This window comes from Anolis carolinensis, chromosome 1 (genome assembly GCF_035594765.1).
Source record: "Anolis carolinensis isolate JA03-04 chromosome 1, rAnoCar3.1.pri, whole genome shotgun sequence".
In the NCBI taxonomy this organism is placed as follows: Eukaryota; Metazoa; Chordata; class Lepidosauria; order Squamata; family Dactyloidae; genus Anolis; species Anolis carolinensis.
The window spans coordinates 14,068,405-14,083,659 of record NC_085841.1 but is presented as its reverse complement, the minus strand read 5'-3'; the positions used below and the strand labels follow the sequence as shown (position 1 = coordinate 14,083,659).

At 37.4% G+C, this 15,255-nt stretch overlaps 2 protein-coding genes across 3 annotated transcripts in view; one reads left to right on the top strand and one right to left on the bottom strand.

The window, feature by feature from the left end:
* erlec1 (endoplasmic reticulum lectin 1) overlaps positions 1–15,255 on the top strand; it is a 462,586-nt gene that overhangs the window by 80,029 nt on the left and 367,302 nt on the right. The gene's annotated exons all lie outside the window — the stretch shown is intronic.
* Positions 1–15,255, bottom strand: part of psme4 (proteasome activator subunit 4) — a 94,519-nt gene that overhangs the window by 26,564 nt on the left and 52,700 nt on the right. For both annotated transcript variants that reach the window (XM_062968839.1, XM_062968840.1), the window contains 12 exons: positions 13,333–13,400; positions 10,863–11,078; positions 8,428–8,585; positions 6,760–6,855; positions 5,633–5,688; positions 4,862–4,918; positions 4,589–4,644; positions 4,397–4,495; positions 4,092–4,154; positions 3,856–3,951; positions 2,284–2,415; positions 497–706 (listed from right to left, as the gene is read on the bottom strand). In XM_062968839.1, the coding sequence (XP_062824909.1) occupies positions 497–706; positions 2,284–2,415; positions 3,856–3,951; positions 4,092–4,154; positions 4,397–4,495; positions 4,589–4,644; positions 4,862–4,918; positions 5,633–5,688; positions 6,760–6,855; positions 8,428–8,585; positions 10,863–11,078; positions 13,333–13,400 (1,307 nt within the window). The remainder of the gene's footprint in view (positions 1–496; positions 707–2,283; positions 2,416–3,855; positions 3,952–4,091; positions 4,155–4,396; positions 4,496–4,588; positions 4,645–4,861; positions 4,919–5,632; positions 5,689–6,759; positions 6,856–8,427; positions 8,586–10,862; positions 11,079–13,332; positions 13,401–15,255) is intronic.

Below are 15,255 nucleotides of genomic sequence, written 5' to 3'. Positions count from 1 at the left end.
TTTGGAATAAACCAGTATATGTGGTCACAGTAGTGCTTCTTAGGGAAAATAATTTTCTTACATTTCCACTTTGCACATGACTGAGGCTTGCATCACTTATTCAGTCAAGGATGATGTAGCCCACCTAATGTGGAATATTGGCAGCATAATAATCCAGGAAAAACAAAAATCATGTGCCAGCTATTTCAAATAGCACATAATTTTGGAGAGCTGCTGTTACATATCTTACTGGCATATGTTCTGAATCCATACTGTCCTCAAATTATGTAGCAATGTATGATTTAATTACTAAGTTGACTTGTGCCCATATGGCTTACATTCATGACAGCAGATTTATGCCAGGACAACATTAGAAGTAAGAATTAACACACCAATGCTCATCTCCAAAACTTATGCAAGAAATGGATGGGCGACAGAAATGCCAGATAACTTTTAGCAATATCTCCATGCAACCATTTCTAAAGGTTTGATAAATGAGTCATTATTCCATGCTTACTGTGAAGTCCAGGCCTATGGTTTCATACTGCCGATGGATCTTCTCTGCAAGGTCATCGAACAATCTAACTATGGATGGTTTTTCCAGAGACATTGCTTTGCTAAGTCCAGAAGACACAATTGCAGGCCAGGTTTGAACAATGCAGTCCCAGTCATGAAGATTGGCTAGACACACACCGCTGTGGTTTCCAAGAAGGCAATACATGGCACCCTAGGGAAGACAGGTTTTAAGAAGGAACCGTTAACTTAGAATTGGTGGTTTTGGAAAGTTTGAAAAAGAGTGGTCTATTGCTAACTGTCTGTATGTACATTTGTCATTTTAAAAATGCTAGTCATTTCTTAGTAATTTCTATCCAGTAGGAATGGCAAAGCAAATTTCTGACGTGGTTATACCTATCATTCCAAACACAGTGCAAGCAATTTTGGGTACTGATACACACAACTAGTGGGTTTCTCCCTTTAAAATCAGACCTCTCTTCTTGAAAAAAAAATGACTCACTATCAAAACGGTAAAAATTTGGTTGAGAATAATTCCTTTAAGCTTAATTCATTTGTACTATGATTAATTTTTTTCTCATAAACAAAAGGCAAAGCTGAAGGTTGTTTGCAAACGCAATTTCTTAGGCTTACAAGTAAGTTGAGAGACATTATTCCACTGGATATGTAACATATTACATCACAAAAATATCCACGCGGTAAGAAAAAGATTAACAACCAATCCAAACCGTTAATACGTAAGCAGTTTAACCAAGAAATATTTGCCTGTCTGAATTCTAGTAAACTGGACCAGAATCCTTTTGAGAATCAGCACAGAGGAAGGCTCAGTATGTGAAATTTGACAGGATCTCTAAGAGAACAAAAATAGCTAGCTAAAGGAGGTGTGCCCAGATGTCAACCGGAGCACCAGAAAATGCTGTACCGGCAGGGAAATGTAGGAAAGCACTTACGCAAGCTTGTTAAAAGTACATCATCTGCTAACATTACCAGCCACTGTGTTAACCTAGATTCCTTAAAAGACGTTGATCCCTATCTTCACTACCACGAGAAAATCCATCTTAAATATTTTAGAAAGGTACACAAGTTCAGTGTTTGAGGAATCTACAAGGAAATTGCATGCTAGAATTGTAAGGAAGGTATTTATTTGTCTACATGGAGCACATAAAAGGTATTATGCACTCTAAAAAACTGAGAAAACACTGGAGCATAGGAGGGGAGGCACAACTTAGATATGCTGACACTAGTGTCAATTGTTTTTCCTTGCCATTATAATTCAGGGATCCAGAACTGGGGGAGGGGGATTTCCACCCACGCCACAGCAAACCAAAACAACATTTTCTTCTATGGTCTCTCTCAAAATGACAACCATATTGCATTACTTCCTGTCACCACCTTGAGAAGGACGATATAAAAAAACCCCAAGATACCTGGAGGTCGGGGGGAGGGCCTGGGAGAGTGATATAATTTGGATAAGGGTATTTTAATGTGTTTTACAGGCTTAGTCAATTATCCATGCAGTTTTCAGGCAGACTGCACAAAAATCTCACCTTTAAAAAAATCTGGTAGTGGGTTGGGTAGGATTATTGGCATTGACAAACAGTGGGTCCCAAATGTTGCATGAGGTCCATGGGCCATGTTCTGCCCAACCCGACTTTAATTCATGGCCACTACATAGTTTACACTGGTACCTATGAGCAACTTCACTAGCAGAACTTTTCAAGCACATTATATATATATGTAGGCAATAAGATAGAAACAACAGCCCCTGGAAAGAAATAGCAGAAAACTTACTTTAAATTGTTGCTGAGTGACATCACGTCCATCAGGCCGCAAAAACTCCATAACCAGAGGAATTATGTCTCTGCAACAGAAGTTGTAAGTTCCCAGGGCAGTGAAGAAAGCCTGCTGAGCTTTGTTTCTAACCTAAGGAAAAGAATACCACAAATAATAAAAGGACCAGATGCATTCCAGCAAATAGATCACATCTGGACAGGGACGCTGCTCCTGAACAACAAAAAATGTGCTGAATAGCGTAAGAGCCCACAAAAATATAAAGAATACTTGATAATCTTGGTGAACATCAAGTATAGGTAAGTTTGAAAGAGACAGCTTTAAGCAACTAGAAAGCCAGGGATCACATGACTTTGATCTTCAAACTCCAAGGTTTCTATCCCCTCCTTGTTTCTCCTTCCAGGTCCAAGCTGAAGCTAGAGAACAGAGCTTCAAAAGGACAGACAATGGAGGATGAAACAAGGAGAAATTGTGCCATCCATTTCTGTAGAAGAGAAGTGGATGCCTCCTTTATCCTAAACCAGAATAAATGCTGAATATCTAATGTTCCATTCTCTGGTTGACATGAGGAGCCATTCACTGCTCATGTTAACTTGCTTCCTATGATGGTTGGATAGTTGTAGATCCCACACTTTGTAGGACTCTCATCCCAAACCTAAAGACACTAAGTCTGCAATGACAAGTAAAAGTACTAGGATTATTGGCTCATATAGCAGGATTCCCTGACTCTTCATCTTTCTTCTACCATTCAGCCCTGGCAATATGCTCCTCCAGCTGAGGCGGATTAGCATATGTTTCTACTACTATCCTTAATGAGAAGCGAAACTGTAAGAATAAATCCCAACACAGAAAAGGCATGGAGTTATTGACATTTAGGTTTATACTGAGCTGGCAACATAGGGGTAGCCATCATAAAGAAGGAATGGGATCAACAAATAATATTCAAAGGGCAGGCAGCAATTGGTTGCTGACTTTTTAGTCAGGCTCTAGTCTAGAGCCACCAGGAGTCAGTTTCGCTATCTTCCCTGCTTCAACTGAATTCCATCCAGGATCAGAAGGCTATGCCAATCCCAAAGGAACTAAGGGATGAAAGTTCAGGAAGGTGAACAACATTTTGATGATATGCTGCCAGAAATTTGCTAAGACATAGACTATGCTCAACTATCAGTGGCCGAAATAATCTTTCTCTTCCCTGTTTTAGTGCCCTTGTTCAACCCAAGTTCTACCATCAAGACAAAGAGAAAACACACACGAACAGATGAAATTTTTTCTTTTTGTTTTCTAGGAAAGAAAAAAAAGCCCAGGCAGGAACAAAAACACAGTGTTTCCAACAGGAGGGATATCTGAACGTAGTTAGAAGATTTTGATAATACTAATGATAGAATTTTAACAAGAAGCCTATCTTGGACAAGGCATAGAAGATCCTGGAAGGAGGGAATAAATAGACACAGACTTCCAAAAACAAAAGCCAAGTCACACCTGTGTTTCTGGAAGGTCAAAATCCTAGTTCATCGCTGCGAAAGACTCCTCACTTTAACAACGATAACGATAACTGAGATAATAAATGCTTACCTGGCCATATGAACTTGTGGATAAACGCAGGAGATCCCTAATCAAGTCCTGATGTACATTTTTATATTCACAACCTTCAACGGTGAGTGTTCTTAGCTAAACGGAAAATGTTCAATTAGATTCTACCCTATTGTGTGTACATATATACTTTATCCATGTAAGTTCCAGCTACCACAGATTCAAGCAGAGGGAGAAGGACTAGAGGCAAATAAAGACTTTGGAGAAATCCACATTACCTCATGCTGCAACATGACTCGATCAATTAGCAATGCTCTGATATGCTGTTTCTTGCCTTGAAGCTGTAAACAAACAAACAAACAAACAAAGCAATTATGTGTACATGAAAACAGTGTTATTCATACCAGGAATCTAGTATTTGCTCTTTCCTCATTTCCCCCCCAGTTTTAACTCATGGGTATTTGTCATTGTTTATTAGGAAAAAACTGATAAATACTTCTTCACCCAAAACCAACAAATATCATATCAGACTGCAGGCATCTGTAAAACTTATGCAATAAACCCAAATATATCAAATACCAACCTTGTTCTCCATTGATTTCTTCACCAAGTTAAAGCTTTTCCACCGTGAATCAAATTCATGCTTGTGTGACCCTTGGAAATGTAAAAGGTCACCAATGATCTGCAAAACAGGAATTTGGATTATAAAGATCGAGTCTGGCTGCCCAGGCTGGAAATGTAGGAAAGGAAAATGCTTCAGAAATGCCAACTGTACCTTTATGATGAGGAACAAAGACTTGGTATCATCCTCTGAGTTCTCGAGTACATAATCTATCATGGTAGAGAGGAAAATCCAAGTAATAGTTTTTAGACTAAAAGATGCTTTATTTGAACTAAAATACTCTACACCAAATAAGAACAGAAACTAGTATAGTGTACATTTTTTCTTCATTTCTGATTGATTAAACTGGATTTTAGGCTTTAAAATCTTTAAAGCAACTATTGAGGTGTGATGGAAGTGAAAAACATTACTAAAAAGCACACTTACGCAGAAGCTTTCTTGTGACCCTGCTGATTGTTTCTCGGTAATTCTTTCTTGATACATCTAGATAAGGCAAGACCATTCATCATCCATAAAATTTAAACTTTAAATTACATGACACTGCAAAACACAGGTAACAAGGAACAGATGTACCAAAGCAAATACAAAAAAGAAGTGTGCACACACATGTATAGATATAGCTAGAAACACACAGCTAGAAACATAAAGCATACATGCAGACTAAGACCTCCTCAGTTACATTTGTGTTATATATAAAAAATCAATGTGTGCACTTCCACAGTGAGTACATCTAGCTGTTTATTGTGACAGAGTGGTTTATGAAGTTCATATAAACCATATAAACACGGGCTGACTAGTTTTTGGACTTCAGGTGATATAAAAGAATGTACAATGTTATAAGTGTTTTATTTACTTTAACAGGCAGGCCCATGTGTGAACACACGCTCACACACACATAGGTAGTATTGCAGAAATATTTCAAAACAGTGCAAAGAGAAGAGGTTTAGAAAATGAATTAACACCCCTTGAGTGGCCTTTTGTATCTGACAGGGTGGCAAATATTTGTAACCACGGCATATGTAGTGAGAAGTTAATATGAGCCCCCTTTGATATGTTATCAATGTCTGCATACCAAGGTAGAGGAGAAAAAAACTCAAGCCAAAATTGGTTGCTACCTTCCAACAAAAAAACTACTGATACTGTAAAAAGCTGAAAATTTTTAACTATTTTTTTATCGAATAGCTGGTTGTAACCTACCGTAATCAACGCCAGTATAAAGTTTGACCTCTTCTAAAGACACTAGACTTGGAACCCTGCAGAACATATAACAAGAAGCTGTCAGTGTTCTTTCTTCAGTTTCCAGTACCATTTGTCACTTCTAAAATTTCTAAGGATAATGAACAAATGTCAGACTGAGTTAATATTATTTAAAATGGTTTTACAGAGAAGGCAGCACAAATATTTCACATTATATTGAAAGACATACTGCTAGCACCTGCAACCGTATTCTTGAAACTATTCCTTGAATTTTAGTGACAACAACAATAATTATTTTTGATTGTATGATTCCACTGTCCTTCTATAATCTTATGGTTTGCTTTCTTGATAATACAGGTTAGAATTCAAAACAAAGCAAGTGTTCAAATAATGGCGACTTATGTGGGATAGAACTTATCGATGGAACATAGCACTGTAGAAAATTCATTTGTAAACCTTGCTAGATCAGTTGAAATCAGTATGCAAGAAAATATTCCTAACTTTATTATCTAAAAACCTCATTGCATAACCTTATTATCTTTAACACTTTGTGGGTATTAATCTGGGACTTCTGTCCCCTTTTTTCAGTTTTAATTATTGTTTTCAAAAATACATTGGTAATTTCAAAGGCGTATCTAATTGCAGTCTGATGAGGCATTACACATTTTCAATTGAAGGAAGAAATGGGACAAGCTTTTTTTGTTAAGGGCCCACGGGGAGGGGAGGAATAATCATAACTACACACATGAATTATGGAACCTTAATTGATATGGGGGCAGATTATGACACAATCTTATTCTTTCTATGGAGGACTGCATTCCCAAAAGCAGAAAAGGTGGGCTAATGATACTGGATGCTATTGATGGAAGGTGATCAGAACAAAAATGTTAGAGCACAGATAGGTTGTAAGTAAGCTATTGTATTAAGCATTTTATGAGAAAGCTGTTGTTTTAATAAGATAATCTTTCCTCCATCTCCTCTACTCACTATACAGTGATTCATGATCCTACTTGCTACAGTTCGATGACAGAAAAACTCTTACTAGGATTAGATAACACTCTATCCTATAAAACAAACAAACAAACATGTCATGATATGCAGACAGCCATACAGTCAAGCTTACTCACAGGTGAGTTACTCTTTCTCCTTTCAGGGCTGGAAGAATGTTTCCCGAACCAATCAGGCAATTGTGTACTATTGTAAGACACTGCTGCACATCATCTCTGAAAGCAAATGTTAAACTTATCTCAGTATTCAAGCTCTTCAGCTACAAATAGGGTAATGTTTTTGTTCTGCCATTTTTGTACTATAATCTCCATGGCACTTTCACCACAAGGGGGTTCTCTTGGGCAGTTGATCCATAAGGATTAAGAAATTAACAAAATAAGACCAGCCCTCTATTATTGTTGTTGTGAGCCCATTTCCAACTTACGGTGACCTTATGGGCTTTCTTGGCATGACCAATTCAGAGGAGGTTTGCCACTACCTTCCTCTGACACTGAGAGAATGTGACTTGCCCAAGGTCACCCAGTGGTTTGCAACAGGCAAATGGGGATTTCCTTGTCTAGCGCTCAAACCACTACACCACACTGGCTCCCATACCTCTAATACAAAGCAGGTAATACTTCTCAGCTCAATATCTAAAGTATACAATAATTTTCTACAGTCATTTTCCAGGATTCTTTTGGCACAACCTAAATACTGAATTATTATTCACAAGTCTATGCATGTTTTATATGTTTAAAAACTATTCCCCAGCCAAGATATGTATATATTTATTTTAAAGAGCCACCGATAGTGCAGCAGGTTAAACTGCTGAGCTGCTGAACTTGCTGACCAAAAGGTTGGAAGTTCAAATCTGGGGAGCGGGGTGAGCTCTCGCTGTTAACTCCAGCTTCTGCCAACCTATCCGTTTGAAAACATGCTAATGTGAGTAGATCAGTAGATACCACTCCAGCAGGAAGGTAACAGCACTCCATGCAGTCATGCTGACCACATGACCTTGGAGGCGTCTATGGACAACGCCGGCTTTTCAGCTTAGAAAGGAGATGAGCACCATCCCCCAGAGTTGGACATAATTGGACTTAATGTCAGGGGAAAACCTTTAGCTTTACATGTTAGGTTCTGAACTTGCCTTTGTGTGAAAGAAACCAAAATGTATTAAAGCCAGCAGATCCCATACTGGGAAGGGGGATTGCTGATTCTTACTTTCCTTTGCATCTCTCAATACCACTTCCCACGCTGTTCTGCATGATCTAAGAGGCACAGGGGGAAGTCTGCAAGGGCATACAGGAAAATCCTCCCCCAAAACACTTTGTTCCTAACAGAAGCATCCTGTGAATTCACTCATGGGAAATCTGGATCCAACCCAATACTATTATGCCACCTCCAAGAAGTGAAGGGCAGTGTGCATGCCTGTTCCCATTTATATCCTCCCAAGAACTCTGATTATGAAGACTCTGGAAAAACATGGGCAGCCCACTATCTCAAAGTATAAATATATTTTATGTACCGTTAAATTGGTACACACACCAGGAATCTGGAATGACTGAAATGCACAGTGATATTTCCTTTCCAGAGTACAGACACAAATCTCTCACATAGAGATAATGATAGTGGCCTGAAATACATGCCCGTTGAAAGAATACTGTGCCAACTTAGAAAAGAAACATCACCACCATCAAATCTTCCATCTCACCCCAGTCACAAAGCTGGCTCAGTAACTCTTATTATCCAAAATGCCACAGGCAATTTTCTACTGTGAAACAACAACCAACAAATGTACTTCTACCAACCTGGACATTTCAAGAGATCCATCAGCATAGTGTGATAATTTGTCAAGCTCTGGCTGGAGAAAAGAATCCAGCAGCTCAAAAGCAAAAGCTGTTTCCTCTGCTGATGGAACATGCCACTGAATGTTAAGGTTCCGTAAGTCACCAGGTTTACCCCAATCCTATAAACAGAAAAAAGCAGTATGCAATTGAATTTAGCAACAATAGCAACCATGCTACCTATCCAACAATCAGAATATAAGAGGGAAAAGGAGCTAGATTCACCCCTCTTGAGCTAAAGGGATGGCTCATTTAAAAAAAAAGTCTGAAAAACTAACAAGAACTTACTTTCCACAGTTGGAGAACAGTTATGGAACAAAAATTGGGAAGAAAGGGATTACTGGACTATTTAGTTAGCTATTCATCATGCCTGATTCAGTCACTTTTTAGGCAGAACTCAAAAGATTTTTTTTTAAAAAATATCAACTTTTCTAAATCCACTGGCTATTGTAAGTATGCAATGAAGAAATGACCTGAAACTAAATCCAAAATATGTAATAAAATTAAATAGAACAGAACCACTATGCCAATGTATATGACAGAAGGCTGTGCCTGGCATCTTTTGGGAGCGAATTTCACAATACATGACCTTTCTCAAAGTCACAGAAGGAAATGGTACTTAGATTATGGTTTCCTTAATGGAGCAAGTTTTTTGTTCATGGGAAAAATATCCACCCACAGACCATTATTGGTTTTTGTGGTGTCTAAAATTGCCTTGGATGCTTCAATTAGTGCAGTTGGAAGGACTTAAGTTTTTTATATACTACAGAGTGCATTACTATATGCAAGATGCCACCTCTTAAACCATCTTTAAGAGAAACATTAAGGCCATTAAGGGTTTCCTTCTCTGGTCATTTTACCAAGGAGGGGAAACTGAACTGGAATATCCCAGTCAGATTTTATAATTAAAAACTCACTATAAACAAAGCGATGCAATGATCTAGATTACCTCTTTACCAACTCTCACTGTTCCCATGCCTTATCTGGTAAAGTTAGAATACAGAAAATTGTATAAAACCAGTATACAGCTGCATAATTTACACAGAAAATCCTCCATTTAATGGTGTTAAATATAGGTTATTAGAATACGGAACTTCTGACTACTTAAACCAAGACCATATATACCGCCTAGCCAAAACCAGATCACCAATTCTTGAGGTACTCCTTTCAAACACACACAAAGCCACCTCCAGCAACTTCCTTTCAAGAAACAACAAAGGTACCTGAAACTTATTCTTTTGGGCTGAGGTAGCATCTTGGAATTCCCATACCTTTTGGTCTTTTAGATAGTTTACAAAACTGCCCAGTCTGCACCTCTATAACAAATCCTTCCTACTACCTCCTACATTTTTTTATTTCCAGAAAAAAGGATACAATAGATCACAGCCAAAGCAGAATTATACAAAATAGTTGTCAGCAAATCAGGGAACTTTAAAGTACTTAATAGACAGTACATATCAAGATAGTTCAAATAGATCACCACTGAAGGAATTTTGAAATTTCTAATATGGAAGTTTTTGTGCACACAAACAGGTCTGGCCATCTTTGGGCACCATGCATTCACAATGAATGTGTCCATGAACCATGCAAACACAGCTTGGGTGGGGGGAATACCACATTTAAGTGGAACTTGCCATTGTCTGTATTATTGATCTGATTTATATCCCAGAACTTTCTCCCAAAACTAGGACTTGAATTTAACCAAGAAGATACAATTGAAAAACTTAGAAAATTTTAATGTTAAAACAAAATTAAGCATTAAATGTAATCTTGATGACATTCACCCAAGCAAACACATGCTTGTTCTGGGAATAGTTTAGGCTTCTAATGTGGACAAAGGTATTGCCTGAACCAGTCGTGTTTTGCTTTGTATTCTTTGGGGATTATTGTGTGTAAAATTGGTCAGATTGTCTTGAAAACATTCAGAATATATGACGTACCAGAATGTATCCTATAATATACAAAAGTAAATATATATGCATGTCCAACCAACTAAACAGGGATGTTATTATGTACATCCCTTATTTACAGATATGTTATCAAAAAGATGTATCCCTTTTACAATACAGAAACATAAAGTACCTCTTAATTTGAAGCAGATGCTAGATGTTCAGCTACAAAATATATTTAATATCAACTTATTTCTACTGTTAATATTTCATACAATCTATTTCCCATTCTCTCAAAATGTTGTGCTGAAAACTGAGTAAACACATAAAATAAAATGTTGATGGCAAAACTGAAAATGCATGTTTCTATTCTTATAACATCTTTCAATTACACTTTTCACGGGGGTAGCAAAATCTCCAAATAAAAACAAATAGAATAACAGTGTAGTATGTTTATACAAAGAAAAAGAAAGTCAAATTCTCTAATCCTAAATAAGTTAAAGTCCTTGCCTTGATAGGAAAGTATTCAGAAAGAGGCTTGTCAAAGCCACCTGGCACACTGCAGTATTCTGTGGGGTAGATAAGTGTAGTAGAACGAAGAAGATGGTGCAGTAGGTTACAAGACAGAATGTAACCCTGCTTACAGGTTAAATGGAGGGATCGCTGCAGAATCTTCAAAAGCTGCTCCTTGTATGGCAGCAACTTCTTCCCATCCACACGAGTAATCTAGCCAAAGCAAAAACATTATTACGTTAAAATACTGAATGAATGATAAATACATGAACTCAAGGCATCTGTTATTATTCACATTGCAGACCTTTGAACCAGAAGATCTCTAGACATGAGTGCAGCTCTGAGAAGTCAAACACAAAGCCCCGTTTTCCTTAATGATGTACTCGTAGCTTTATTCAAACATTTTGTTTTCTCCTTAAATTCTTCTACATTAATTTCCCAACCTGATATCCCAACCTGTGTTCAACTACCACTAACATCAGCCTCAGTCAATACAGCCATTGGTCACACTAGCTGGGGATTTAGAGTCTGCTACAAGTAGCTATGTGGTGGTTCTGAAATAAGGACTATAATACATAAAGAATAATATAAAAAAGGCTGTTTACTTTTCTTCTTTTCCAAGCTCAAAATAATTGAGAACCAATCAAAAGGGGGAAATTATGGGACTATATGCCAAAACTGAATTTGTTTGTACAGTGATGTGCACCACACAAATTTCACAAAGAAGTGTGTTGTAACAGGGTAATGAAATTCAATAGGAAAACAAAAGGTGTTTCCAGTGCAACAAAAAAAGAAAACAAGATTAAAATGTTTCAAAAGCAAATTCCTTCTTCAGCGGAAATCTAAAATGCATAACATGTTTTTACAAACAAGGCCCATGTTCAATGATAAAGAGTTCTGAGTTTTACTGGTTCTGTTTGGTCTTAAATGGGTGGGTATGTGTGTGCTTTTACAAAACAACAGTTTTCTGTAAATTAATACAGAAAAATATGCATCTGGGAGTGTGTTGTAATTTTTGTGCTTGCTTTGTATCTTGTGCATACTGTGTATGTTTCTTAACACCTTAAATATGTTATGAGTTTTAAGTAATCCCTGAAGAAGTTTATCTCTGAACATGTACTTTGTGTTTTTAGGTCACTTTTATTGTATTAATTTTGTGGCTCCACACAAAAACAAGAATTAGGTTTTTAACACAAAAGAAAAAAATAATATTATTTACAAGTATAGGTAAAAACAGGGGCTCTACTGAGCCTGACTTAAGGAAGAAAAAAATGGAAAAAATGTGGAGAGGGAAGGGATATCCAAGAGGAGGGGGGAAAAAAGAAGAAAAAAAGAAATTTGAAAAAAAGAAATAGGGGAATTGTTGGCTTCCAATCTCTTTCATCGAGATGTTGAATTTATTATTTGTTTTCAATCTTTATTAAAATATCCCATTCCCTCTCTCAAGTCCAAAAGTAAAAAATAACTTATATTTCTATTATCATTTTCATCTTTTCTTGTTTCAAATAGTCTTTAAATACAGTCCAGTCAGTTGTTTTTTCTGCGCATCCTTGGTAATTCTTAAGTTGATGTGTTAAATTATCCATGCTCATAATGCTTGCAATTTTTAACAACCATTGCTCTAATGTTGGGATTTCTTTGGTCTTCCATTTTCTTGCATATATTATTCCTGCAACTGTTACAAAATAATTAAATAGGATATCTTGATTCTTATCCAAATGCATATCTATTATTCCTAGAAGGAAATATTCTGATTTCATTTGGAATCTTATATTCAATATTTTCTGTATTTTTTCATGTATATTTCTCCAATAATTATTTGCAATTCTACAGGACCACCACATGTGGTAAAAAGTTCCCACATGCTTTTCACTTTTCGAGCACTCTTCCTTCACATTTTTGTAACATTTTGCCAACTTTTGGGATGTAATATACCATTGGTATATCATCTTGTACCAATTTTCTTTCAAGTCATATGAATATGTAAATTTTATTTTTTTGTTCCACATGCCTTTCCATTCTTCCATTTTTATATTATGCCCTAAGTTAGCAGCCTATTTAGTCATACAGTGCTTTATAAGAATTATGAATGCTCCCGCGATATCCTTGACAGCAACATTACAGCTGTTAGTCTAATAAAGCTTCAGATTTGTGACCTCAGAGACACTGAGGAAAAACAAGATTGAGCTGCCACTACTCCCTAGCACGAGCACAGGTCCTAAACCAGAACAATCTGACATAGTTCCTTGAACCCTGCCTAGATTAGAGGTTTTTTTAAAAAAAAATCACACTGTTAATAGACACTGAGTATACATCATTATGCAATACACATATATCCATCTTATCAATGCATATATTTTTAAAATGCAGTGTTTCACAGCACTTTTGTTACTTTTTGTTGAAACCAAGTAAGAATCAGGTATACATTGGGGTATCCAAAGCTAAAATTAGTGTTTCATATAAATACCTCTGACAAAAGCTGAAGGTTCCAGAGCAGCTCTTTATCTAATTCTTCATCACGCAATACATCATCATCTAATCAAGAAAAAATTATATCCAGTTATGATACTGCAATATGCAGTGCTGAGGTCATATTTGCAAAAGTCTAAGAGATTATAGAAAGTTAAGCTATTCTGGATACATTCTGTCAAATGAACAACTGAACACCCTTTTCTGTTCTCACCTCAGCATCCTCATACCTCAATACACAAATGAAAAATTATGTTAATTAAATCAAACAATGGCAAGAAGGCTGTGGTAATGCAGGAAGCCAGATGCTATAGCTGTTGCTTACAAATCCTAGATGTGTTTTGTGGAGACACACAACATTTTAGTGTTAAAATAAGGCCCTTATTCACTTGTTTCAAGGTGATGGATATGGGTGAATCACACATCTTCCCTAATCCAAGTTGGCTCACAGGTGAAAAATTTTGAATAAGCCGCCCACACACAAAACAGAATCTGGGCAGAAAGACAAGGTAGGGAACAGTGATTTATACAGCAGAGGGTTTGAAACAATGGGTGAAATTCTTTGCTAAATTACGCCCAGCAGTTGTTTTAGCACATTTCTTTCCAATGCAAGAAAGATACTGAAAACTGCAATTTCAAAGACTGCTCATAATTTAGGACTCGTGTGCAAAATTTGCATGTGATCTCTTCTAGGAAAATGCTGTTTTCTGAGCAAAGCAGACCAATAAAATCCCCATATGAACATTTTGGAAAGAACAAGTCTTGAAACACAGTAGTTCTTTGAGTCTTCTAGCACTCTAGTCATTAACTGAGAGGAAAGGGTTGCATAAACTTCGATAGACTAAGTCTACTTCACCAGAAGCATAGAGTGAGGTGTCTAGGGACAGACCTTCAAAGCTGTGAATGAGTAGATTACCTGTATGAATAGCAACAGAAATGCAAAACATGTTGGTAGGTGACACTTTCAGTTTTAACAATGATTGAATGGGAGACCAAAGCAGGAGGAAAGATACTGCCTAAAGCCAATGTAAGTAAATAATCATATGAATGGCTGGGAGAGTTATTAGAATGGAGTAAGATGCTAGCTTTTTTTTTTTCGTGTCAGGAGCAGCTTGAGTTGCTTCTGGAGTGAGAGAATTGGCCGTCTGCAAGGACGTTGCCCAGGGGACGCCTGGATGTTTGTTTTTTTTTTTGATGTTTTTACCATCCTTGTGGGAGGCTTCTCTCATGTCCCCGCATGGAGCTGGAGCTGATAGAGGGAGCTCATCCGCACTCTCCCCAGGTGGGATTCGAACCTGGCAGCTTTCAGGTCAGCAACCCAACCTTCAAGTCACTTAGTCCACTACGCCATCTGGGGGCTCCAAGATGCTAGCTGGGAACCAGAAGAGATGTGATAACTAAGCAAGATAACCCTAATGAGGCTAGTGTTATAATATGTATTTTGTGTCAAGAAACCTTTGTTCAGCACACTGCTGATAGACAGGAGTTTACTGACATATTTCAATTCAGCTGTTCCTCTTTCCAAATTTCCTATGTGGCTTTGGAGGGGAGGGCACAGACTGCTGTTCTAAAATCTGAGATGTAATATCCAGGAAGACTAAACTGTTCTGCAACTATTTATTTTGTATTCCCATTCCTAATGTTTGATTTATGTCTCCTTCTGCTGCAGATACTAACCCATTTGAGCAATGAATAGGGTTGACGGGCATTGCTGACAGAAGATGGTATATGTCACATTTGAAGATGTGCAAGTGAAAGTGCCTCTAATATTGGTGCTGTAATTAAGCCCTGTGAGGACATTTCCCAAGTAGATGATTAGGCGGAGTTGACAAGCGAGTTTGGGGCAAGGTCTTGTACTATCACCTCCCTCACCAGTGTTGTGTGTTCTCCTTTAGGTTAGTAATTCTGAAGAGATTGGGAG